We start from the raw sequence: 25,995 nt of genomic DNA, 5'->3' as shown, positions 1-25,995 counted from the left end.
GGAGCGCTGTGCTAAAAGGGGACACTAAAGATAGCTTGGGGTTTGGGTGAGTTTGAACAATGGTAGCCAATGTATGTCAAGTGCGATGGGTCTTCCCTACGATCAAGCACACAAGGTTGGTCGCCAAAGGCAGCAGTCATAGGCGGCTTCGGGGGAAAGTTTTAGTTTTGCGGGGTAGGGGGTGGGGTGCTCGGGCCCGACTAGCTTTCCGAACTATATATATATATATATATATATATATATATATATATATATATATATATGAAAGGCATCTCTCTCTCTCTCGCTTTTCTTTGAGTCCGAGTATAAGCGCTACTTTGCTAATTATACGTGCTCTGCCAACTCTCATGCACCAAGACTTAAAGAACAATTTCTTTACTCAAAGCAAAGCTAGGGCATATTGTTTCCAGCAAAATGGTGTAGCTGCTAGTCAATTTTTCGTTACTGAGATTTAATTAGGAAATTATAATTAATTCTCTAGCTCGAGAAGTCTTGTCGCATTTATCAAAGTTTCAATGAGGCATTTGTAGGCACCCACACTGCGTTGTTTCCGGCGACGCACTAATTGCGTACAATTTCTTGCGTCTAGTAAAGAAACCTCGCCAGAAATCAAAAATACCACGTCACTGCGCTCCCACCAACATCGCAAAACAGCGCCTTCAAATAAGCAGACTGAAAGCAACTGCTTTGCCTGTCGCAAACCCGAAGAGACAGCGCATCATCTTGATAATGGTATGGAAGGAGCCCCAACAGCAGGTTCCGCGGCTTCGCAGCTATTTTTTGCTCTCATTTCTACGTCACACTTATTATCCGTCTCTCGAGGCCGACTTAAGCTATTAGCCTCAAGAAAATTTTAAGTGAAAAGGTCTAGGCAACTGAAAAGAAACTTAAAATGATGTGAGTGACAAAACTCTGGCAGTGGCATTTTAGGCGTGGGAGTGAGGAGGTAGGCTTCGGTATCGCCGGGGCGGAGGGGGGGGGGGGGAGAGGGGCTTCGGCGTTTATGATCGTGGTTATAAACCTTCGCCTTCCTCGGGGAATAAAATCATTCGGTAGTTGTCGTTCGTCCTGCCAGTCCAAGTTTCTTCGTTTTCGTTTTGTTAACTAATAATACTTTAACTAGTACGTCGGACCAACTAGCTCAAGCAGAAACTCTGGCAAACGCTGCCCGATGAGTAATGACTGTACGATTGCACAAGGCTCTGCTATCACGTGACAAAGGCAACCCGCATAAGCAGACGCAATAATCTTGCGACGACTCCGTATTAAGGCTTACCCATTGTCAATACCTAAAAGATAATAAAGAAAGGAGGGGTGAGAAAGGATATGGTATTCGAGAGCGACAACAAGTGAGAAAGTACTTTCGGCAAGAGAAATTCTATGTTTCTTTTTGTAATGAAAATGCAGGCGTTTGGAATGATGTATTGAACAACACAGTAAACGCAGTACACAACACAGTAAAGTTTTACACAGCTTCCCTCTAGGGTGAGCGTTGAACGGCTGGCCGAGCCGCAACACCGTTGCTGCTCTCACTTCACGAAATGAAGCAGGGAATAGGAAGGTAGAGTGCAATCGAAAGTGCACACTTCAAGTACAGATACCAATGCTTTTGCCTGTTGAACCGGTGACAATAATTATCAGGGACAAAGCGTGCGACCAACAATCGCAGCACATAGGGACATACCAACCGTGCAGTCAATGACAGGCACACAGGCGCATCGTTATCGTTAGCGTTGCGAAGCCGGAAGTTGATCAATGAGGATTTAGTTTTTGAGTTGTTAAGATTCGCTGGTTTAACAACAAGGACATTTGTTCGGTAAGAATTGCTGTAATTTGTACCCGATGGTTTGTTTGTGTAAGTATTTATTCCTGGCAAGTATCAATGCGTTAGTGGGGGGATTTAATAAACCCCCTGCACAGCTAAATTCGCATTACACCTATATAATTTTCTACACAAGTGATACATACGCATCCTTTTCAAGATACTAAGTAGAATCAAAGCACTTACGGTTGACATGTCTGTTCAAACGTTTTTTTACAGCTAGCCTATAGTGGAAGAGTAATGACGAACGTGTCCCTGAATTTGAAATAACAGTGCAGATGTAACCGTTGCGACAAAACCAGTGAACGTCTCGCTAAAGATTTCTCAGAAAGAACAGAGGGCAGTATCTCCTTTTGGGGTCGGAAATGCGCGTGTCAATGTTTATGAAAGAATTTGCACGCTCTGCAGAAAAAAAAAAGGCGGTAAAGCATTGTGACTGCTCTTTCCAGGAATCGCAATTCGAAACTCGATGCCTGGCGACATCCTTTATTTGCACTTGGGAAAATATTACTAAATGCTTATAGGGCTGTCCGTGGTATGGAGTCTAATCTGCCTTGTTTGTTCAATGAGAACCAGCTTTCTTTCTATTTTTCTTCTTTACTATATCCACCGTTGTAATCGTATCGGCAAAAAAATAATAACAAACAAGCTACAATACTTACTCGACATCTTACTCAAACCAAGGTCTAAGTGAAAACGGAGGAGAAATAATTCAATTGCAAGAGATGGTGTGCGCATGTATCATTATCTCGATACGTCGCATATCGAACAGAATTTATGTTAAGAAGGCTCCACCCTTAAATGAAAAAAAAATTAATAAATGGAACTGTCGCGATATGAGAACACGCTATGAAGACTAATATCAATAAAAACAAATTAAAAACGCATCAGGCAGGGCGAAATGTCTTAGATAGGCTGGCAGGACGTTCGTAAAGTGAACTTATAGTTGTCAGTGTTTGCCCTGTGATTCTTGACAAACGACAGAACTGACACTGACAAAGAGACTGATTTAGACTCTAGACAGTGGAATGATGTTGCATGGCAGCGAAGATAATGAAGTGGAGGTACTGGACAGCTGGCCCGCATTGAGTGCCGCCTTTTGCAGATTTCCAGCGACACCACGTGACGACGTTCCACCTCGTTCATAAAAGTAGCACGGCAAGACTGACAGGGCCGCTTCTGTCGAGGATGGCATTTGCATGAAAACGTCGGCCAGCCTATCCGAGATGGCTAACCCTGATCGGTATCCATTAGCAGCGAACAGTTGGCTTTGTCAGACTCGGTGCTAATCTTGTCCGTGCCTGCCACGGTTGCCGAGTTGCTATGGCGACCTGCTGCTGAGCGCGTGGTCGCGGGTGCGGCTCCCTGTCATGGCGATCTCTTTGCGATGTGGACAAAACGTGAGAGGCGTTAACGTTCGTGGAATTCGGCGCACGGTGAAGATCCAACAGGCGGTCAAGATTATTCCGAAGCGGTTTGCTATATATGGCATCCCTCATGACTGACTACGTGGTTTCGAAAACGTCATGGTTTAATGTAATCTTAAATGATATCCGGTTCGGATATGGTTCGCCGCGTATCATCAGACACGTATGTCGATACAGAAAACGATCAGTTAAGGGAAAATGAGACATTTACTTAATTGTAACAATTGCTATGATGGAAACCTTTGTAGCAAGTGGGTTTCCTTTGTAGCAATTGCTATGATTAGGTGGATGCCTCATTTTCCCCTAATTACTTCTCTCCACCTTGCGGGTTTCAGCAGAGCGATTACGTCAAACCCTTGCCTGTGCATCGGGTTGTTGTGAAATTCGACTACGCCCTGCTATCTGCTAGCGGCATGGCTAGCTCACATAGTAGAGCGGCTGCCCCAGAAAGGCGGTGGTCCCGGGTTCGAGGTTCCCTTAATTATAATCTCCACCTTGCGGGTTTCCGCAGAACGATTACGTGAGATAACGATCAGCTAGTCATATCACAGTTCTTTCTGAACGTAATCTCAATTTATGAAATGAACGTCACACTTACCCGACACCGCTGTACTTTCCACAGTGCTTGACATAGCAGACTCGAACATATACGAATCTCCTGGAAACCAAAAAGAAGCGCGGAGCTCAGAGATGGTATAGTCCGCGTAAATCGACGTAACATTAACGTACCCATTGTTTAGCGTTCTTGGACGTTCGTTGGGTGACGAAGAGTGGGCGAGGCTGTGAGATTAGTCGACAGCCCGTGGTCAGGCGACGTCGACTTCCGACAGGTGATCAACAACGGAGTGCTGCGCAAACAGTGCGTTTCTGATAACCCGCAATGTGTTAGGGACGCCGCGTGCTAAATTTTAGCCGAGCGGTTGGATGCTTTAGCTGCGATGGCCACGGTGCGCGTGTACTTTTTTTCGTAGCGTATACGCTGGAAATGAAGCCGAAGCGAGCCGAGAACGCAAAGATATGTAGTCGGTGATGGGATGAAGAACGTGTACTAAACATGCGAGATAAGCCGCGTTTGCACAAATTAGACGGTGGCACATCGCATCATCTTTCTAAAGAATCGAATTCGTGTGGACAAGGACCATGCTTTGGGGAAGACACGTCGCCCTAATCGCCTTTGGCGAATTTGGCAAATCCCGCTTTTGATGTCCTTCACCGTAAGTCGTTTCCGGGACAAACATGCTTACGTCGGGACAATTTATTTTCCACATTCAATAGCGCGAAGGAGCGACGCTATACAATAACTTTATTTTGGGGCGAGTTGGTGTTTGCTGAACGACACGATATTGTAGCGCTAAAAAACCGGAGAAGATTCTAAGAGACAGACAAAAGAGAAGGTGTGAGAAGATCCGGGATGAAGAGAAGATGTAGCGCCGTCTTCGTTTCTGTCTGTCTCTTAGAATTGTTATTTCCTTGTTTTTTGCGCTACACTACCATTTCGCTGACTAATGCTACACTTAGATCAAAGCGTTGCAGGCGTAAAGCCGGCGTGATACTTGAAAGGCTGGAAATTTCAAGTCAGCGAAGTATCAGCTTGTCTGCTTGCAATGCGAAGATGAGCAGCGTTGCATATTAGCTACGCAGTTGTCAAGGAACTTGAGACGCTATGTGCACTAGATATCGAGAGAAGAGGAAAGTCTCTACTGTGGCGCAGACTTGTAAAGCGAACAGCTTCTAAACCGATCTTATCTCCATGGCGTCCGATTTCATGCGCGGGGTTCCAAATGATATACCTGCTTTTTTAAAACAGGTCAAGCTATACGTTCTTGTGAGTGCGCTAATTTCGTAACCTCGCGAGCCGAACGGAGCCTAAGTTCTGATACGTGACGCGTGTTCCGTACGATCAGAGATGTACTGCTAAGCAGATGTCGTTTCAGAGACGCGTCGGAGTTCCCTTCGCATATGGGCTTATCAGCGCCCGCGGGGCAAGAAGCCGAGAACAGGGCCTGCCCAAGGAGCGTCTCCATAAAGAAAGGACCCACCCAGAGAGCCACCGGTGCTCACGCTGACGTGTCCCGGTGGGCGGCAGCCGAATTTCTGCGCCGAGAGGGCACGACTGCAAGGGCGATAGCCGACGAGACCGGGTGGTAGGACTGGGCACGGGACCAGAGCTAAGGCCCGCCGAGCTGCGTGACCGTTGCCGGACAGTAACGGCCCAAAGAGAACGCTTTCGCGTGCGTGTCAGCAGGTGCTCGCTCGTGCTAACGGAAAACGGCGCTGTTGGTTTCTTTTACCCCCGACGAAATGACGCAACCCAGTGAGGAATGTTTGGCATGAATCGGGGTTATCTTTAGGAGAGACAAATTTTTTTTAAGGGATAATAAAACTCGACAAGCTGACGTGGTTGTTGGTGATATTGAGTCGGTGGGTCGTGCCCACTATGGGAGTTTGCAAATGCACAGCTTAACGTTTGACAGTGACAGTCGAAATGAAGAAAACTTACAATAAAACTACAACAACGGTGCTTTAATGCCCAAACGCACTTCCCCAACAGGGAGAATTAGAAGATTCGGTTCATCTATGTTTCTGGATATGGGGAATGGATTTGTATGAAAAAAATAAGTAAGTGGCATTTGAATTAAACATATTTGATACGGTAAGTAACTTTAGTAACTGGTGCGCTGAACTATCAACAACTCGGAATCTTCAGCGCATCAAAGCGCCGTGCTATATGCTATGGATAACTTTTTCCGTGCTTATCAATCGTAACGTTTAGTATATGCAAGTTAATGTAGCATATGCGATGCATGGTCATTACAGCAGACAGCTTACAAAGGCTTAGTTTGCCTCTTTTCGCGTGCAAATTACGAAGAGGAGGAGGAGGAGGAGGAAAAATAAACTTTATATTAGGACAGCAGATGTGAGATCTAGGCCTCTCTACCTAGGTGACGGCTTCGAGCCCTTGAGCCCTGGCGGCATCTTCGGCCAGCTGGATTGCCTTAAGCTTGTCGCAATGGCGCAATGGTCGCATTTTGCCGCAGTGGTTACATTGCGTAAGGAGTAGGCGCTGTTGAATATTAAATACTTGATACAGTTTTATCAGGAGATAACGGTATATCTTGAGGGCACAAGTGCATGTTTCGTGTGGCAGCTTGGAAGAACCAATGTGCGTGGGCTGCTCCGTTTGTAAATGCATATATGTGACACTGAGAAAGAGCGAGATAGAGTTAGAGAGCACTTATTTCAAGCATCGAGGTGGTTGCTTGTGGCACTGAAGATCACTTTTTTTCAACTCTGTTTTGCCGCATTTCGATGGGGGCGAAGTGCGAAAACACCCGTGTACCTAGATTCATCATCATCAGCCTGGTTACGCCCACCGCAGGGCAAAGGCCTCTCCCATACTTCTCCAACAACCCCGGTCATGTACTAATTGTGGCCATGTCGTCCCTGCAAACTTCTTAATCTCATCCGCCCACCTAACTTTCTGCCGCCCCCTGCTACGCTTCCCTTCCCTTGGGATCCAGTCCGTAACCCTTAATGACCATCGGTTATCTTCCCTCCTCATTACATGTCCTGCCCATGCCCATTTCTTTTTCTTGATTTCAACTAAGATGTCATTAACTCGCGTTTGTTCCCTCACCCAATCTGCTCTTTTCTTATCCCTTAACGTTACACCTATCATTCTTCTTTCCATAGCTCGTTGCGTCGTCCTCAATTTGAGTAGAACTCTTTTGAGTAGAACTAACGTGCACCTAAATCCACTAGATTTAGGTGCACGTTAAGGAACCCCAGCTGGTCCGAATTGCCAAGAGTCTCCCACTACTGCTTGCCCCATAATGAGATCGTGGTTATGGCACGTAAAACCCCTTAAATTTAATTCGCTAATCTCTCTTTTGACTGCGCGGATAGCTTTGTTCTTGGACGAAACCGCGTAAGCGCAGGTGAGGAGCCTGGTCGGCATTTGTTGATTTTCCGTATTACGCCCGCAGTCTATAACAAGTATTGTTGCGTAGGTTTGAGTATTTGCATGCTGGAAAACCCGCATTCGCTTTTGTACGTGGCATTGTTTCAAATTTATTCTTTAGTGCCCATCATCAAGCAAATTGAGAATTTTTATTTTCTCTAGCCGCGGTAAATAATTCTGAAGTTTTACGTGCAAAAATCATGATCTGATATGAGGGATCCACATTTGCGTCCAACTTCCTTGATGATGCATGGTTACTGACGCAGTTTCTACGACGGTGACCCGGTCGTTACGAAGTTTTACACACGCAGCAATGAAATTAGCCCGTTCCTTCAGCATGTCCTTTATCCATGCGAAAGAGTATATTCACGATAACGGTGGTAGCAAAGGAATTGTGTGCTAATTAAACTTATGTGATTCGATGCGATGACCTAAAACTAAATCGGGCGATTGTTTCGGGGGCGCCTACGAGAAGACTGAACAGAGAGGACACGAGAGTTTGCAGATATACCCAGGGTGCGAAAACTAAAGAGATGTAGAACATGTGCAAGAAGAAAGTTTTATTGGTACGGTAAAATATAGGAAAATACCCGAGAAGGGTAGAAATCCGGCCTTGTTGGTACGACATAGTGCAAGTGAGCACATAAAACAGAGACGACGGGGGACAGCAGCGCGTGTATTGTATCCACTGTCTGCCCGTGAGTTTTGCGCTTGACTTGCAAAAGCAAAATACTGATAGGCATTCCAACAGTATACTAGATCACGCTGCGCTGTCAATTCATTGCACACGACTTGGTGATCGAAGCTTTTTTGCACACATATATTCTGTCGGCTGAAAGGATCGATCCTTCCTCGGGATCGCACAGACTGGTAAGGCGATCATCGTCTTTTGGGGAAAAAGAACAAGAACTTAGCTTTGCAGGACTTGTACCCCGTATTAGAATGCGGGACCAAGCAGTTTCTTTTTCGTTATGCGCTAAAATACTGGACACATTGCTGAGAAAGCGCGCGCAAACGGACCATGTGACCTCATTTCCCCCTCCCCCTGGAGGACCCCAACTACTCGTGCCTTTTACAGGCTGAGCGCCGGACATGATCTCTCCACGGCGCCACTGCCCAGTTCATGCACATCTCACATTATTCCACCCTGGGCGCGAACACTCCCGAGCAGGCAGGCAGCAGACCCATGCGCAAACTGTCCATACTCCAAAAAAATAAATAATTAAGGCCTACCTGGTCTTGGCGCCGTAGACTACTGGCTGCAATGGAATTCGGAGCAACTGCGCGGGCATCTAAAATACAAGCGGATGTGGCATGGCCATATTTTCGAATCTCGGAAGCCATGGCTAAGTGGAGCGCTCTTTGAGGAAAAGCCGGCTGATGGCAGGAGTTATCTGCGGCGTGGAGAGAATGGGTGGATGGATGGATGTTATGAGCGTCCCCTTTCGAACGGGGCGGTGGGTTGCGCCACCAAGCTCTTGCTATTATACTGCTTAACGTCCTACCTAAGTTAAACAATAAAAAAAAAAACACATAAACACTATGAATTTCCACATCCAAATTTTCTGATCCCCTATTGCTAACTGTGCTTTTGTACGTCTCCATTTTTTGTCATTTCCCTACTTTTCGTCCACCAATCCTCCAATCGCCTCTTACTAATGCCAATTGCGCACCTGTTTACTTTTCCACTGCTCCCGCTGAACCGAAGGGCTTGAAGGAGGCCAGTGGTGCCTGAATGAACCGCTGGGTAGACGTCTTCACATTCTAATAAAACATGCTCCATAGTTTCCCTAGCTTTACCGCAGCAAGCACACGCTTCTTCTTCCTTCTTATATCGCGATTTATAGGTGCGTGTTCTAAGGCATCCCGATCTCGCTTCGGAAGGTAATGAGCTTCCCTTTGAACTATCATCAATTGTTTCTTTCCTGATTTCGTTTTTTTCTCTTAAGTAGTTACTCATGGCAGGTTTCCTTTCCAATGCCGCCACCCACGAGACTATTTCAGCCTCTCTGACTTTCCGCTTGGCAGTCTTTGTTTCTGTGTTGCCCAGCCGACAGGGCACATACTTGCTGGAAAGCTTCCTAGTTCTTTTCCTCCACTGTGAATCGGTGTTTTCCCTGTACATATACCTGAACACTCTCCCAGCCCATTTACTTTCTTCCATGTTTCTCAGGAGTTCTTCATACTCAATTTTACTGCGAGCTTCCCTCACTTGAAAACTAGTCCAGCCCATATCTTCCTGCACAGCTTCATTTGTAGTCTTCCCGTGAGCGCCCAATGCGAGGCGACCCCCTGACGTTTGCTTCCCATTGAGTCCTGATTGTACCTCTGATTTAAAGCAAATAACCGCCTTTACAAAAGTAAGTCCTGGAACCAATACACCTTTCTACACGCTTCCGAGGACCTCGTACCTATTCTATCCCCATAGCGCCCTGTGCCTCATTATGGCTGCATTTCTCTTGCCCTTCAGTCTTGTTTTGTCCTGTGTTTCCATACATCTATTGCCCTCGTTTATCCATACACCAAGGTATTTATGTTCTGTTACCCGAGGTATTTTCTGGCCCTGTACCTGCGCTGCCTGTTCACTGTTTTCATTGAATACCATAACACCTGATTTTCTTAAAATTTAAAACCTAAATTGTTGCCTTCCTGTCCACAGATATTAGCCAGACGTTGCAAATCAGGACGCCTTGACAACAGCGTCGCAGTTGAAACGGACAGAAGCGGTACTATCGAGGCATCCTAGCGGCGCGTATAGACACTAGAATTTGACGTTTCCTTCGGCTCCAAGCTCGGCGTCCTCAGTTTGGGATTAGGGAGGGCTAGTGCCCTTCTAGTAAGTGCCAGCAGGTGGCCAAGGATGACGAGCTCCAAGCTTCAAGAGTTACGGTGCCGGCGGAGGCACGGCGCGGAAACTGTGGCATCCAGCTTGTGCCAGCAGGAAGTGGCCGTAAACAGCACGGCACGCAGGACTGCCGGGGTTCACAGTCCTCGAAGTGTTGCCTCTGGGAACCGTGACGTTAGAACGGCTGGCCGCGCATCTTCAACGGTTCAGGGCGCGGTGTTTTCAGGAGTATCACTCCCTAGCTCCGGGGAAACGTCACTCCCATGACATTGAATCGGAGCTTTTAAAGAATTTTGGGACCACCAGCACGGGGTTTCGTAGCAAATTTTGAACACGGTGACCTTAACGCTATCGCGTTAAAAACAATGGGTCACGCCACAGTGAAGCGCAGAAATTTTTTTTTTTTACATTTTTATCTTCCTCCTTTGAAATCGCCTGCGTTGTTTCAGCATCCCTGGCCTGACGGAAGAAATGCTTTGCAGAAATTATCTTCGAGCTCGAAAGTCCGGATACCGCCGCATCTCTGCGCCGTGTCTCCCAGGTGCACGTTGAACAACATCCAGGCCACTCGACTACGAAGGTTGTTGCTGCCAGTTCCGCCACTGACGTTCATGAACTGCAAAAAAAAAAAAGAAAAATAAGAGGACAAGGCGCGACGTGCGCTCCGCAACGAGTGTACTCTTGAAGGCCGACTGCGACAAAATTTTTGGAACGCGTAGAATATATGCCTAGTTTGATATACTGTCGATGTCGAGGAACATCCGTCCAAAATTTGACTTTTGAAATACGAACAGTAGTGTCATGCAAAGCTCTAAAAAAAATAGCCGCTTCTGATAAAGAAGCTGAAAAAAAAACCCATCCATCACCACTTGCCATAAGTGACGGATAGCCTACAACTCGCTGCTTATCAGCGTGACCTCTGAGATTAGGGGCCGGCCGGGGTGGCCCGCTGCTTCCTGGGAAAACATCGGAGGCGGCTAGCTAGGATCTACGTCGTAGTGGCAACTACATCAGCAGCACGCTTCGTCTGCTTGGGCGCTGTTTAGAGGCTAAGAAAAATATAAATTACCGTTTCTTGCGTTACAAAAGCACAGTAATCAACCCTGAGCTCTGAAAATTTTTATGGAATAGTAGCTGTGTGCATGTCTACAATGAACACGCAGGCGCAATAATATTTCTAAATGTGCTGGGGTAGTACAAAAGATACAGGCATTTGGTGAAGGACTGTGCATGTCCGCCGCGGTTTCTGACTGCACAGCAGTCAGTTTTCGATGAGAATTTTAGCTTGTCCGTAAACGTCATTACCGTTTGCGGTATACCGGGTCACCAGGGTGGTGTACGGCCGCATCCATGGCGGTACCGCGTTGCGCAGAGTTTAACCAGGTAGCGCGCAAAGCTAATACTTCACTGACCTACTGTACTGTACATAACTGCTGTTTTAAAGCGTTGGTAGCGGAAAACTCCTTAACGACGCCCCGTTTATGACTTTCCTTCACCGAGAACGCGATACAAGAACAGTTCGCATTGTAGTTGAAAGAGTCACGCGATGTCGCAATCAGCATTGACGGTGTTGTCCACGGCTGCGGTAACCCGGTAATCCGTAAGCGAAGAGAAGTTTTCGGACAAGCTAAAGCTTTGTAATATTAGAGAGCTTTAGCTTGCCTTGGAAACTTCTTAATGTTTGCGGTTTATCGGGTTACCGGAGAAGTGCGCAGAAGGAAAAACGCTGGTAGCGACATCTCCTCATGCTCCTGATGTCCAGCGAAGCTTTTGAAAATCACTACAGCAGCTTAGATTGATGCAATGCTTTATTGATGGTTCGGACGCTTGTTTTGTTTGAGCTTGTTCTTTGTTGAAATGTATGCTGTTCTCTGTGTTGTATGGGCGACATCAGTGAATGCACGCACTGTTCGCTTCACTTTGCTGAGGGATGGTATCCTCCGCCTTACGGGGGTGCGAGCCATTGCATTTTTGGCGTGGTCACGGGGGGTATGATCAATTGCTGCTTATGATAGGTGCTTGTTTAGAGCGTGTTCTTCAGTGAAACTCTCGCTTTTCTGTACTTGTATGCATACGTACATACGTACGCAAGGTTCGCTACACTTTGCGGTGTGCTTGTAGCCTCTGCAATACGGGGGCGGGAGGTGGGATGAGCCATTGGATTTTTGATGAGCCATTGGAAAAGAGATCAAAAACATATGTTCACGATTATGCCGCTGGCGAAAATTTACACCAGCTGCGATGTAGAGAACTTACTTGGCTATTGCAATAATTATCCTGTTCTTGTTTGAATAAGTTCTGCGCCACCAGTTGGCGCCGCCAACCCGGTTGTCTTCTGTATAACCCGGTAATCGGCAAACGGTAAGAGGTTTGTGGAAAAAAAATTATCCTGACGAATTACGGCCTCACGCTTGCGCTGCTATGTACTGACCCTTTCAGTGGCAGTGTGGAGGTAGTCCGTGAAGACGACTCTCCTCTTGTTACCAGCAGTCGGGAATCCACCGTACGTGAGGTACGGTGCGGCCAACTTTTGCTTGGCTGTGTCGACGACATTCGCCGATCCGCAGAGCTAGAACGGAACGCCAGCAGTCGACGTCGAATCAGTACCCTCGACTCCCATTAGTAAGCAAAAAGGCAGGTGCAGATCCGATGCACATGATGAAATTTATTGTGAGGCAAAAGTTTAATTGAAGCGGTTCGATAAATGCTAACGGTGTGCCAACATTTGAAACTTTCAAATAACGAATCGAATGTTCCCCTATTCGACTGCGTCTTCCAATCGAATAGTCGCTATCCGTAAATACGAAGGCCTTTGGAGTAGTTTCCGAATATTGGAAATCGCCGACTGTACGCGATCAAGCATAACAGTGAACGAAAAGTGCAATAAATTTCATCCATGACTGCAGATAAATACGAGAATTTAGATGCAGTGGAGAAGAATACGTCGCCCAGGTAACCAGAATTTTCCTGCTAAACTGCTGCCGTACACACTCACCAACGTGTCCTAAGCGTGCGAATAAACAGCCTATTCTTTCCGAATGCTCAACTGGCGCTTTTATTAAAGAACGAGTCATAATGCGCCATATTATGACAATCTTGCTAACGTTAAACGTGAAGCGCTGTTTACAGTAACGGTAAAAATGGCCTGCTCAATATTCGAAAATTATTCGACATTAGACTCACTTCGCTTCTGGCACTTTTCGATTTGTATTCAATTCGGTTTCAAAACTTCCCATTCACGTCCACTTCCATTATCCACTATGTGCAACCAAATTCTATGCTTGCAATAATATTTCTCATCGATACAGCGACGAAGTGAGGACCATAAGGTGATGTGTGATGGTTGTCGAGGGCTGAATGGTGATGAGAGGTGTGTACAGAAGAAAAGTGCGAGAGATACTGCACCTACAGTATACAAACACAGATAACAATTAGAGGGGTATCTCAAACGGACAAATGTGCTAAATGAAATGTGTAAATTTTCTACGGTACTTGTAAGGGTTTTGTAAAAGTCTTACGCACATATAGAAGCGTATTTAAAGCAGTGTATATTCCATCAATTTGTCCGTTTTAGCAGCGGTGTTAAATGTGGCTTAGTGTTAGATCTTTGTTGCTGAGTTAGAGAGTTGTGAAGTTGGTATATTCGTTCTTGAAATTTTGCTATTTTCCAAAATATTTAATAAAAAATTGACGGCCTTAATGGAAACTCTGCTTCCTGTAATTACTAGAATTCGACTTCTTTTAAATGCAACAATGATCTCGTCGAATTCTGCGTGGTGATTAGCGATAAAATATATTTCTCTGTTCCCATATATTTAGGTAACAACCCCTGAGCAAAAGCTTCAAACAGGAAATACTGAGCACTATCTCCTATTGTTTTCTTCTTCTTTCAGTATTTGCTGTTTCCCTTAAGGAGCTGTAAATTTGTCAAACGTCAAAATTCTAAGCAGTCCACGTTCTCAGCCATGTCTGCCTGGCGGCAGGCATCGCATGCTCCTCCGGATGGGATATTATGAAAAAAATGAAATGATATGTACAGTGCACGACCCACACCAAACCTACACAAAACGCAGGATTAATGTCGCCAGTGGATATCCAATAAGATAAAAGGTCCTGCTTGTTTGTGGTTCATTACTATATTGATACGGGAATTACGCGGACGTCGAAGAAAAGGGAATGTGTTTATTTGCATACCATCTACAATGAGATGAAGCAGCCAAGCTGATTGCCAGCTCGTGCAGCGCTTCTTGACGATCGCGTTCAAGGAACCGTTGGAGCATTCATGCGCAATAGCGGCGTTAAGAGAATTTTACTGCGTCCGGTATTTCAGCAAGCCCGGCCGGTTTGCCTTTTGAGCGTAGGCGTAAACCTGAGCTGCCAAATTGGCGGCGCCAGCTTGTGGTGCAAGGCTCAATCACACAAACACAGAGCCAGATACTATATTCTGCTTAGCTGTTGGTGTGGATTTTCGACCGCAGCGCAATCGTATGCACAATTACGCCGCTGCCGAAAAATTGCACAAGCAGCGAAGCAGAATACAGCAGGTTACTGCAATTTTAGCTCTGTGTTTTTCTGGTTGAGTTCTATGCCACCAGGCGGCTCCACAGCTCCGGCGTCACCGGCGTCACGGGCGGCGTCACGGCAGCCGCTGAGTTTGTGTGTCATTGGCGGTGTGATAAGGATTTAGCCGTGGCACATACACCACGTCAATCGGTAGTGAAGTAGGAGACGATGCTTTAGGATAGAGCGGAGTCTTCACGCAGTTCACGGCGCTAATCTTGCGAATAACTTTGTATGGTCCCGTGTAGCGGTCGATGAGCTTCTCGTACAGTCTATGAACGTCGACAGGGGAAACAGAGCAGAACCACAGTTCCAGGAGGAGAGAGATTGTGAAGAGGAAGGGGCACTATTTTCTGCAACCGTTTAGGGAGCATGGCTTAGCGCCTGAAATGCTAAGCCCGTACGACCCGTGCGACCAGCACGACCCGTACGAAGTCAGCAAAGAAATTCTTGTCTTCGAAAACTCACCGCTTCCCTGCTTGTCAGGGAAGTTCCGTTGCATTTAGCGTTGACGGCGCTAGCCAGGTTGTTGTACTCGCTGGTCAGCTCGTAAATCAGCGTGCCCATCTCGAACGAAAGTCCCAGCGTTGTGGTCTGTTTGTCAGTGGCGTTCCTTTTCAGCAGAGGCCAGAGCTTGACCTGCACACAGTTCCGGGCGCGTTTGAATATCGCTACGCAGTACGATTCCATCCGCTGGCTGCACTTTGTTGCGGTAGATCCGCGCAGCAGAGCCAAAGCCACGCGACCCGCGTGAGCAAATTCTTGCGCGGTGAGATGTAGTGCCACAGTTCGGTGTCCGTTGTACGATTTAAACGGCCTTGACAAGTAGTCTCGTCAGCATGTGTTTACTGGCAAGCTTCTGTACAGGTTGCAGGGTGGTTTGTTGCGCGATTTCGCTTTGAAGTTGTTAAAAAAAATATTTACTCAGGCTCTGCGATACCGAAAATAACGTTCTGTTCTTGTTCGAATGAAAACGCGCAGATAGAGAAATTACTGAAATGCTGCCATACCGACAATAATTTGCATTTAAAAAGGTCAAGCAATTGCTTAATTTGACACTGGCCGAATTTATACGTGTAGCCGGCATAGCCACAACACCGTGGACGATTCCCTCCTGCTTAGTGCTTCGTTCTTCGCAAAAATGGCGGCCATAGACTTGCTAGTCTCGTATCGTTCCAAGCTGCTGTTGTGCGCGAAGCGAACGAATCAACTGGCGTTGAACATCCTTGGATTAGTGCGGAAGGTGTGCGGTAAACGTGCACCAGTTCTAATTAAGAAAACGGCTATACACTTGCGAATTAGGGATGGTCGATTACTTTTTTTTATTGCGTTAACGATTAATCACTGATCATTTCAGCCTTTAGATGATTAATCGCTTTCGATGCAGGATTCTTTATCGACGAATTGATTAATCGAGATTTTTGCCGGGCACTTTTAAAAACGTTGAAACACATTTGTCTACACTTGCAGGACCCTATTTCAATGTTTAGAGGTGGCAGCAAGATTGAAACACAAGCGTATAAAGGTTTTATAAAGCATAATATTTAACTTTAATAGTTGGCCCTGCTGGCTTCCGAGAAGATAAACAAGGTACGTTCTAAAGTGGCACTTCGTGCAGAATTAAATACGATACATGGCAGTAGTGAATCTCTGTACAGTAGAGTTAAACAAGAAATAAGAAATACGTCAGGAGTTAAAGGTGAAGTCCCACTGAAATGTGCAAGAAATGTGCATTATGCACCAGGCAAAAGAAAATTACGCGTTTGCGATTTTGAACCGGATAATATTTGCTACCGCTCGAAGGAATGTCAGTTGGCTGGGACTTTTGGGGGGAAGCGAACGCCTTCTTTGAATGGCCACACAACCAGCCCGGCCATAGACTTTCTGCAATCGACATGAACTCCATAGCTAAGCCAGATAAATGCTTCAAACGCGCGCTCTTGTTGCGCTCATGTTGCTCATGGTGCTCAGTTGCGAACAGGGAGGGCCGTGACGAAGCATTACAGGCTTGACTATAGTGTGCCTCGAATAGACCTCTCCCTGTTTGGAAACAGTGTGACGTCACTGTGAGTGGCCCTGCCATGTGCCGCGCCATCGAAGTGGACGTCGTTTGGCAAAAGAACAAAAACAAAAAAAAACTTTCGCGCGATTTGTTTTTTTTTTCGCAAAAAAGCGTTGCTTGTATATCAACTGCCGCGACCGTAATTCCGGCATATTGTTATTCTTTTTTGCAGTGACATCATCTACGAACTGTGCTAACAAACATAATCGTCCCCCTTTTACCGGCACCACAACTTAGCGTTGTTGCCGTGTGCATGGTTCCTTAAGTCTGCGTGGAGCGATTCCATAAGAGTGTGTCTCTTCCGTAGATCAGTCTGCCACAAGAAAAATTTATTACTCTTCGAAAGCTAGCGTTTCGTCAAAGATGATGCACGTTTTTTACGGTGCCGAAATTATATCCCGCTTAAATGACTGGACCAGTCATTTGCATTGCATTGCCTCGAAGGTACTCATTCGCGCCCCACTTACACTGTAGCTTTAAACGATATACAAGATGAACTTCGTCTATACAACTACCAGGCATGCTCATCACGGCGGCTCAGCGGAGCTGTGCAAAGTGGCGGCGCCTAAATTAAGCTGAGGGAGGAATGCAGAAACACTTGTTACCGTGCTTTAGGAGCAGGGTAACAGAAACAAGTATACTTATTTATTCCATTTCAATATTTACTTTTAATTTTTTTTTTACGAGCGCCGATTTCTGCCGCTCCTTCTATTATCTCTTTCAGAGACTCAATACCCCACGACCACCAGGCACGGTGGCTGACACGTGATTGACCGACGGCCGAGTCCCAGGCATTGTGCACAGCACTCCTTTATTCTCAATTCGACACCCTCGACGCTAACACACCTTCGCTCGTTGCCGCGCCCACCCGCCTTACGCCCTCGCCCATTTAGAAGAACCCCCCCCCAAAAAAAAAAGCGTAAGTCGCCTTGAAGAAGACAAGTCCACTTGTCGAAACGATGGGTCCTGCTTTCACCTTGTTCTCGTTTTGCTCATCATCTTCAGTTTCCATCTCCCGCCTTCCCCCTGTTTTCCCTGGACCCAGATAAACGTATTACTGTGCAGACTGTAGAGGCTGACTGTCGATCTTGAATTCTTGTTTCCTTGCCAGGCTATTGAACATTGCCTCTGTCTTGTGCATAATAATATTCAACTCCACTCTTACAGATTTAAGTTTAAGACTCTCAATCATTTGTTGTCATTCGTCCTCAGTTGTAATTTGTCCTGCTTAACAGGACAATCTGGCATGCAAAACGAAGGTTGCAGAAATATTCGTCATTGATCCTGACTCCTAAGCCTTCCCAGTCTAATACATTGAATACTTCGAAGCATGCAGTGAACAGGATTGAAGAGATTGTCTCTCCTTATCTGACCCCTTTCTTGATAATTTTCTACTTTTCTTGTGCAAAACCACGTTAGCTGTGGAATCTTTCTAGACATTTCCCAATCTTTTCATGTATACGTCCTGTATTCCATGATTACGCAATGCCTCCATTACTGCTGGCATATCTACTGAATCAAATGCATTTTCATCATTTACAAAAGCCACACAGAGAGGTTGATTGTACACCGCGGATTTCTCACTTACCTGATTGATCAAATAGATGCAATTCACTGTAGAATATCTGTTCCTGAAGCTGCCTGTTTCTTTGGTTGATTGAAGTGCTGCCCTGATTCTATTGGAAGTTATATTGGTGAATATTTAATGCTATATGGAAAGCTAGCTAGAATGGACCTATATTTATTTAATTCTTTGACATGACCCTTCTTATAGATTAGTATTATGATGGCATTCTTCCCGCTCTCTACACAAGGCAGCAAGCTTTTCAAGCATAATATCTCGCCCATCTTTGAATAAATTCTCTATTGTTCCATTGTCTCCTGCCGCTTTTCTCTGGGGGGCCTTAGAAGGGCCTTGCACATGTCTTGCAAGGCCCTTCTAACTTCATCGCTAGTAATAGAAAGAGCATTACTTCTAATGTAGGTTGCCTTGGTGCCTTACCTTCCACTTCAATTGCTGCTTCGGAAATGAGCCTAGTTATGGTTTCATCCTTTACCTCTCAGTTATCTCCACTTTCCTGTTCGAAAGCTGTATGTTCGTTTATGAGTACCAGCCTGAATTCGCTTGCTTTTACCCTTACTGCGTCCAGGTTCTGTTTCATCTTCGCTAATTTTGAATAAATCTGTCAATGAACCTCGCACTTTATAGCTACCTGGCTCAGTTTATTCCTGGAAAGGTAAATACTCTTTAGCATCCTTCACGTGGTTGGCCTTGGCCGTCGACTCCCAAAGGAAGCAGGTGAATACGGCCCATGCGGTTGAGACCGGCCGTGGCTTTTGCTTGCAAAATGTGATTATAGATGAACTCGACTCCAGGACGTAATTAGAAATTGTACAGGCTGAAGCAAACGTACCAAGCTCGGGTTTTTCTCATCTGGCCGACTGCGGAGGAGGTTCGGAGGCACGGCGCGGCAGCTCTCTCTACTCTCCGCCGAGCTCACTGAAGTTATGGCGATGACCGTGTCCACGGCGAATGAACTGCGGGCAACAGAGCGCAGGAAATGCATATTTCGCACCCTCCTTGTGAAGAGAGTAACTAGGCCTTCACTCTTTGAAAACGTTTACGCCCTTTGGGGCTTTTTTTCGCAACAATAACCGTCATCTGCCTTGCTTGCGTTTCTTTAAAACTCAGCGCTCGTTACTCGTGACCTGTAAGTACTCGTGACCTGCAAGTACCGTGCTCGCCGCGTTAAAGGAAATGCCGACAAGGCAGATGAACATTATTCTTGCGGCACAAAATACGACTCAGAATGCGTGAACCTTTTTTTTAAGTGCTCCATGCACTAAGGAAGTGTTCGTGAAGCCCTTCTTTACGGGAGTAACTACACACAAATCCGTTTTCGCTTTAGAGAGCGACGCACTCTTATAACTGTTTGCACTCTTTGGGGCTTATGTTGTCCTACAAGAGTAATCGGCATCTGCCTTGCTTCCGTTCCTTTCTTGAAAACTCTGTGCTACTTTCCTGTCGAGAATGCTGTGTCACGCTGATAACGCGCTAGCCGTTCGTGACTTGGAAGTACCGGGCTCGCAGCGTTAAAGAAAGCAAATGCGGGCAAGACAGATGACGATTATTGTTCTGGGATGAGATGAGCCCCAAAGGATGCAAAGTATTTTTACTAGTGTAGTACTGTTTATCAGAGTAAAGTCGCCAGCAATGTCCTCCCCAAAGGGAATACTGGTGACGCCTTTCTATGTGCAGTAGTAACTGCACGCATGTCCGTTTTATTTTTTATTTTTGAGGGCTTCGTACTTCGGCCGCATTATGATCGGGGATGAATGGAAAATTACAGCAGAAACTTCCTAGTGCGACTTCTCATATAGTGAATAGGCATTATATCCAGTTGGTCTCGTTGCACTCATGCACAGAATGATTGACTTAGTGGCTGAGTTATGCACACCGCGGATGACGCAACGCATAGACGCCAAATAAGGGGGGGCAGGAGGGCCTCCGGGGCTTGAGCCTCCTCCACAGTTTACCGCGGAAAGCGGCAGACCCCTCCCCCCCCCCCCCCCTTGGGCAATGCCGAAGCCTACAACCCCCTCCTAAAATGTCGTTATGAGAGTTTTCTTACCCCCATCATTTGAGGCTTCTTTTTAGTTGCCTCTACCTTTTCAGTTAAAATATTATTGGGTCTAAATGCTTACTGCATCGTTGTTGGCGCGGACGTGCACGGCTAGTAATTCATACTACGGCTTTATTGTTGAAAATCCTGACAATAGGAAGACAAGCGCATTAGGAGCAACAGAGGCGGCTACCTTATCCGTATTTTTTCACAACAGTTAAAAAAATTTATGCTGTGAACACCATGCATAGACACAATATATTTATATATATATACACAGGACAAAGCTTAATACATTTCTTTAAAAGAAACAGTTAGCCAGCTAACAAAACTTTCTATTGGTAGGGATAGCCTGTGCCTAGAAAATGAATATCTTGCTGTATCTTCACCTCACTTCAAGGTTGTTGTCGTGTTTTTATGATCCTGAGAAAAACAAAAAATCTGCAGACTTCAGTGACCCCTTCGACAGAGTTTTTTTATCAGCGGCGTGTGAAATGTGCGTGAATGATACGTGCCTCACTATTACTTCTTATTCCAGTAGGCAGTGCTAACGATTCATGATCGAAAAAAAACTCTCTTTTAATAATTGAGAACATTTATTAGGAATGGAAACATTGCCACTTGAATGCAGAGGTAATAAATATATATAATTCACTCAGTAACCAAAATGCGGCCAAGCTGGGTTCAATAGAAATCGGAATGAATAGTAATCACGCGAAGCAGTATTAGCGATAGCGATGCCATAGCCTCCGATAGGAGGCTATGGCTTATATATATAGGAGGCTATGTAGGCTATATAGGAGGCTATGGCGAAGCATAAGACAATTGATCCAAATGAACCACGCATCGAGGTGACACGAAGTTTCTTCAAGTACGACTTACAAAAGGTAATGTATGTATATATATATATATATATATATATATTACCTTTATTAACAGTATGTATCGCCATGTATCGAGGATGACACAATGTGCTGGGACTCCATGTATACCTAACTAGGGCGACGTGTCACACGTTACAGACGGACGGACGGACGGACGGACGGACGGACAGATTGCCATGGGAAGTGGCCCAAAAATGCTTACGCGGTAAGAACGCTCGTGTACTGTGCATTGAGTGCACGTTAAAGAACTCCAGGTGGTCCAAATTAATCCGGAGTGTACCCTGCCTCATAAACAGATGGTGCTTCTGGCAGGTGAAATCCCAGAATTTGCGTTCGAGTTTCGTGCTTATCAACGGATTGTGGTCGTTAGCTCTGTCCGTTACAGTTGGAGCGCCAGTGGCTCATATTATTGCCCGAGTAACTGCAACTCACGGCCCATATTGAACTCTTCTTTGGGAGAGCTCTTGTACTGTTTCATGAAGTAATATCGCTGGCACTCTCTTTCAAAAAAGGGAGTACCGCGGACTCCTGGCAGGAGTAACTGCCATGCACGGCTGTTACTGACTGATTCGAATCTGACGTCATCTCTTTGAAACTTGAGATTGCACGCCGAATCGTATACCGCGTGTCCTTTGCCTTTACAGTCGTATTCACAAATGGGCATTTGCTCCGGCGTTCCTGGACTGTGCACAGCAGTAATCGTGTACACGAACCCCATGCAGCGGAGCCATAATTGCGCGACTGCTTTTCGCGCGCCTATCAGGCGCTTGCTTATTCGCGGAGCGCAATCACGTGGCCAAAAAGTGGGCTCCGCTGCGATGCGCAGAAGATTCGTTGTCGGATGCGAGACCAGTGCTCGAAACGATTCGGCCGAATAAGCGCCACAGACGTCGACTCCCGTAAGGAGCCATATACAATACCAAACGAAGAGCAGCGCCACAGCGCGACGGAAAGATGCACTGCTAAATGTACCCTTTCCATGCACCGCACCGCCATGCACACGATACTTACTTTACAGCCTGCTCGACCGCCAGTTTTAAGGTGACCATTCTCGGAAGACTGTAATCACGTTCTCCGATCGCAATGACATTGTGAGAGCCACGAAAGTTCTTCTTGATCTCCTGCAAAAAGGAAAAAAAAGAGTGCTCGCTAAACGTCGTGGGGACAGATTTTGAAGAATGAAATCTGAGGACTCCGACACCCGTTTGAGAAGGTGCATTGGCTTTAGTTACGTGTTTCGCGTTTACAAGACAACAAAAATTTACTTCCCGAACGAGTGACGTCTCTTTATTGTGTACTGTTTCTTAAGCTTGTGTGGCCAACAGTTCAGGCACATTTGTTTACCATTACTGTATCCGCAAGCCAACCGTTATGAAAATTACTGTTGAAATGTTGTTGGCAAATTGTTGATGAATTGTTGACTCAATAGCCTTTCAGTATTACCCCAATAATTATTTAAACCGTAGAGCAATACATCAACAGTAAAGTTGTTGGGTAGTTCAAAACAAAAAAGTCGACTAAATTCTGTTGATATATTGTTGAATAGTATTAAGTATTATTGAGCCATTGTTGAGTAGTTTCCAACAATAAAGTCGTTGACTAAATTCTGTTGATATATTGTTTAATTATATTGAGTATTATTGTGCTAATGTCGAGTGTTCACAACAATAAAGTCGTTGAATAAAGTCTGTTAACTTATTGTGGAATAACATTGAGTCTTCTCGGGCAATATTGAGTTTCGAAGCATATGTGAACACCACACGCACATGTGTTGTGTGCGTCTTTTGCACATACCTTTATTTCTAAATTTGCTGCGAGAAGGTGTTCACTGAAAACCGTCGCACTTGCTCAGTTTTGAAAAAAATAAAATAACAGAACCGCTGTTACAAGGTACTTTAAAAGGCCCCTGAAATACTTACTTAGTAGTCATAGCGTGGCCTCACTTTTAAAGGACAGTGGAGTTACCGCACCGATACCCGTTTTTTTTTAAATTTTCGTCTCCACTAGCGTGCTGACAGTTGCACAGCGGAGAAGCTAAGAGCGCAAAGTCCCGGCTAAAAGTTCAGTATCGCGGCGGCGAAAGCACTCGTCGCGGCACCCCGTGCATGGTGGCCGCGGTAAACTGCGCTTCACACCACATAAGAGTTTCACACAATAATTACCACAGGTAACTCTGGCGCTAGTGTCTGCGTCAGCTGCGAGCAGGGTGGTTCAGCCAGCGTGGGCACGATGTGCAGTACACGGACTGGCCTAAACTTCGTCCTTCTGGCTTCCCGTGGCTTCGTGACAGTGTAAAGTGATCATTGTTAATAATGTTCTGCGTTGTAAATAATTAAAAGGATATTATTTAAACTGTCCGACGGCAGGATTCGAGCACAGGACCTTGAACACGGAAGCCCGATATTGAAGTCGTCATGCTACGAACCCATGGAAAAGAAGCAATCATGCATACTTGTACAATCTTATTACCTTCTGCATTAAAAAAGTACGAATTGCATTGAAAATTAGACTAATTTCGGCCCAGATACAGTGCAATAGACCTAGCGAGAAGAACTGTCTTCGCCTTGAGGAAATCAGCCAACAGCGTTCGTGGGCCAGCTCCTTGCCATGGAGTTGCTTGACGGCATAGCAGAAGCGAGAGGAAGCAAACTTACACTGTTTCCGACACGAGATTGTATATCCCGTGCTGCATGCAGTGCAGTAATAGTTGGTTAATAGCAGCCTCAGCGACCGAGTGGCAACGTTTTCTTATTCAGTCCGAAACGTGTTCAAAGGCACCTTTAACACGCAGGCGACATGTATAGAAAGTGGCTTAAGGAGCGGGGCCGCGATATTGCAGCGATGCCTTTTCCGATAGCACTGCCTTTTGGCGCTTTTCGCGTTCGTGAGGGGTCAAGAGGTGCTCTGCCTTGGATGGAGCGTCGAACGCAGCTACTCACGAACGTGAAAAGCGCCAAAAGGCTTTAGCGTCGAGAAAAGGCATCGCTATAAGTTCGCGGCACAGGTGACCATTCTTCATGCCACATCTACATCCCCGTACGCTGCCACAATGCATCGAGGCTACCAAAGCGGAGACCTTTCGCCTCCTCGTAAGACCCAGTGACAAGGAACAAGTTTGCGACGGATTTTCGGCGTGGGCCGGGTTTCTCATATGGCTGCGGGCGCTGTGGTACGATACGGGCTAGGGTGGCTCGATGTTCTCCACGCCCGAGTGGAGACAACCGCGCCTTCTACAACGGCGTCGGGCACGCGAATGGCGGACGCCGTAGCAGACGCCTTTGGCGGACGGCGTAGGGACGCGTTGGCGGCGCTCGTGTGTATCCGCCACTTGCGTGCCCGACGCCGCAGTAGACGCCCAGGTTGTCTCCATTTTGCACGGAGCGTCGCACTCGGTGTCGCAAGTCGCAAGGTTCTGCACGTCGTCAGCCGATGCCCCCTGACGCCCGGCAGGCGCGTCAACGCCAAAAATACACCGCAAGCTTCTTCATTCTGGTTAAGGCGTCATTCCTCTCGCTCTGTGCGAGTGTGTGTCTGCTCAGAGTAGCAGCGGTACAAGTTTGCGAGGTACAACTGCGATTATGCATTGTGCTGCGCAAATGCGCGTGTCGGATCGGACGCACTTGATGGCGTGTAGAGAACCGATGGGCCCCCGTTACCTGAGGGCAGAACCCGAGGGAATTTCGAATTGCGCAGCGATTACTCACCTCAAAAACTGGTTTCATGGAGTCCACTGCTATGAGAATGTCACTGCCCTTCCCGATGACATTGAGCACGCCGAAGTGCCGAATGTTGTTATCGGACAGCTTGGCCAAAGCACTGGCGGCAATTTTTATCTTGTCCGCGGTGATGTACCTGAAACGGAAGCAAGATGGATCACGGGGTGGCGACGCGGAAGTAACCGAAGGCCTCATGGACGGTCGAATGCTAAAAATGATGGTATGCAAGCTCATGGAACGTTTGCGATGCATTCGCGGCGTCGGCTGATGGAGATGATGGTACGAGCATTCCCTTTTGAATGCGGAGGCCGCACGTTCTACCGACCTCGTTCTCGCAACCTCTACGTGGTGTATCTTAAAGGCTTTATTCTCGCACCCCTTTATGAGGCTCGTGCGAACATTTGAAATATGTAATAGGAATCTAATGAAATTTCGTATTGGATGCATATTCAGTTCGAGGATTAAATAATCAATATTGTCAAATATTTTCTCATATGGTTTCTCGAGGAAGGAAAACCTACGCAAGCGGGGACTCGTTTTGTAGAACAACGGGTATACCATGTCCACCAAATTAGTGCAAGAATTTCATAATATCTTAAGTGCCACGTATGTGGACAAAAGCAGAGTAACGCTGTTCGCCGTCGCTCTGTGCAAGTCAGGCTATTCTTTGTATTTCGCCTAATAACCTAATTAGTTACTATTAATTTTTAGACATTTCGAATGTTGCATTCGGAGCAAATTGTTGTCGATATAATTGTAGAAGATCCGGAAAATTCGGATCTAATTGTAGAAGATCGATATAAAATTCGAAATTCGATATAGGTGTAGAAGATCCGGGCGCTTGTATTTATTTTACCGGCGGGCGCCCAGCGACAGCTCTTACACCCCTGTCATACGGGCACCCCACGAACTCCGTTGAGCATGAAACTCCCTAACGGAAATTGACGGCAATGGAGTTACGGCCGTGCTACACGGCACAGTGCGAGCTTTCGACGGACGCCGCACGGGATAGAAACGGCGCTGCTGCGCTTACTTCCGCGCGCAACTGTTGACATATACGGTCGCCGTTAAAGTAATCTATATATAATCTAGATA

General features: G+C 46.2%; 1 protein-coding gene across 1 annotated transcript in view; it reads right to left on the bottom strand.

Annotated features, from left to right (window-relative positions):
• Positions 1-10,436: 10,436 nt before the first annotated feature.
• The window catches only part of LOC129380230 (uncharacterized), a 37,641-nt gene continuing 22,082 nt past the window's right edge, over positions 10,437-25,995 (bottom strand). The window contains exons 8-13 of the mRNA XM_055071961.2: positions 24,889-25,036; positions 22,196-22,305; positions 19,092-19,215; positions 15,084-15,254; positions 12,487-12,624; positions 10,437-10,671 (exon numbers count right to left, since the gene is read on the bottom strand). Of these exons, the coding sequence (XP_054927936.2) occupies positions 10,501-10,671; positions 12,487-12,624; positions 15,084-15,254; positions 19,092-19,215; positions 22,196-22,305; positions 24,889-25,036 (862 nt within the window). The 3' untranslated portion in view covers positions 10,437-10,500. The remainder of the gene's footprint in view (positions 10,672-12,486; positions 12,625-15,083; positions 15,255-19,091; positions 19,216-22,195; positions 22,306-24,888; positions 25,037-25,995) is intronic.

The sequence above is a fragment of the Dermacentor andersoni genome, chromosome 7, assembly GCF_023375885.2.
Source record: "Dermacentor andersoni chromosome 7, qqDerAnde1_hic_scaffold, whole genome shotgun sequence".
NCBI lineage: Eukaryota > Metazoa > Arthropoda > Arachnida > Ixodida > Ixodidae > Dermacentor > Dermacentor andersoni.
This window is presented reverse-complemented; position numbering and strand designations above follow the sequence as displayed.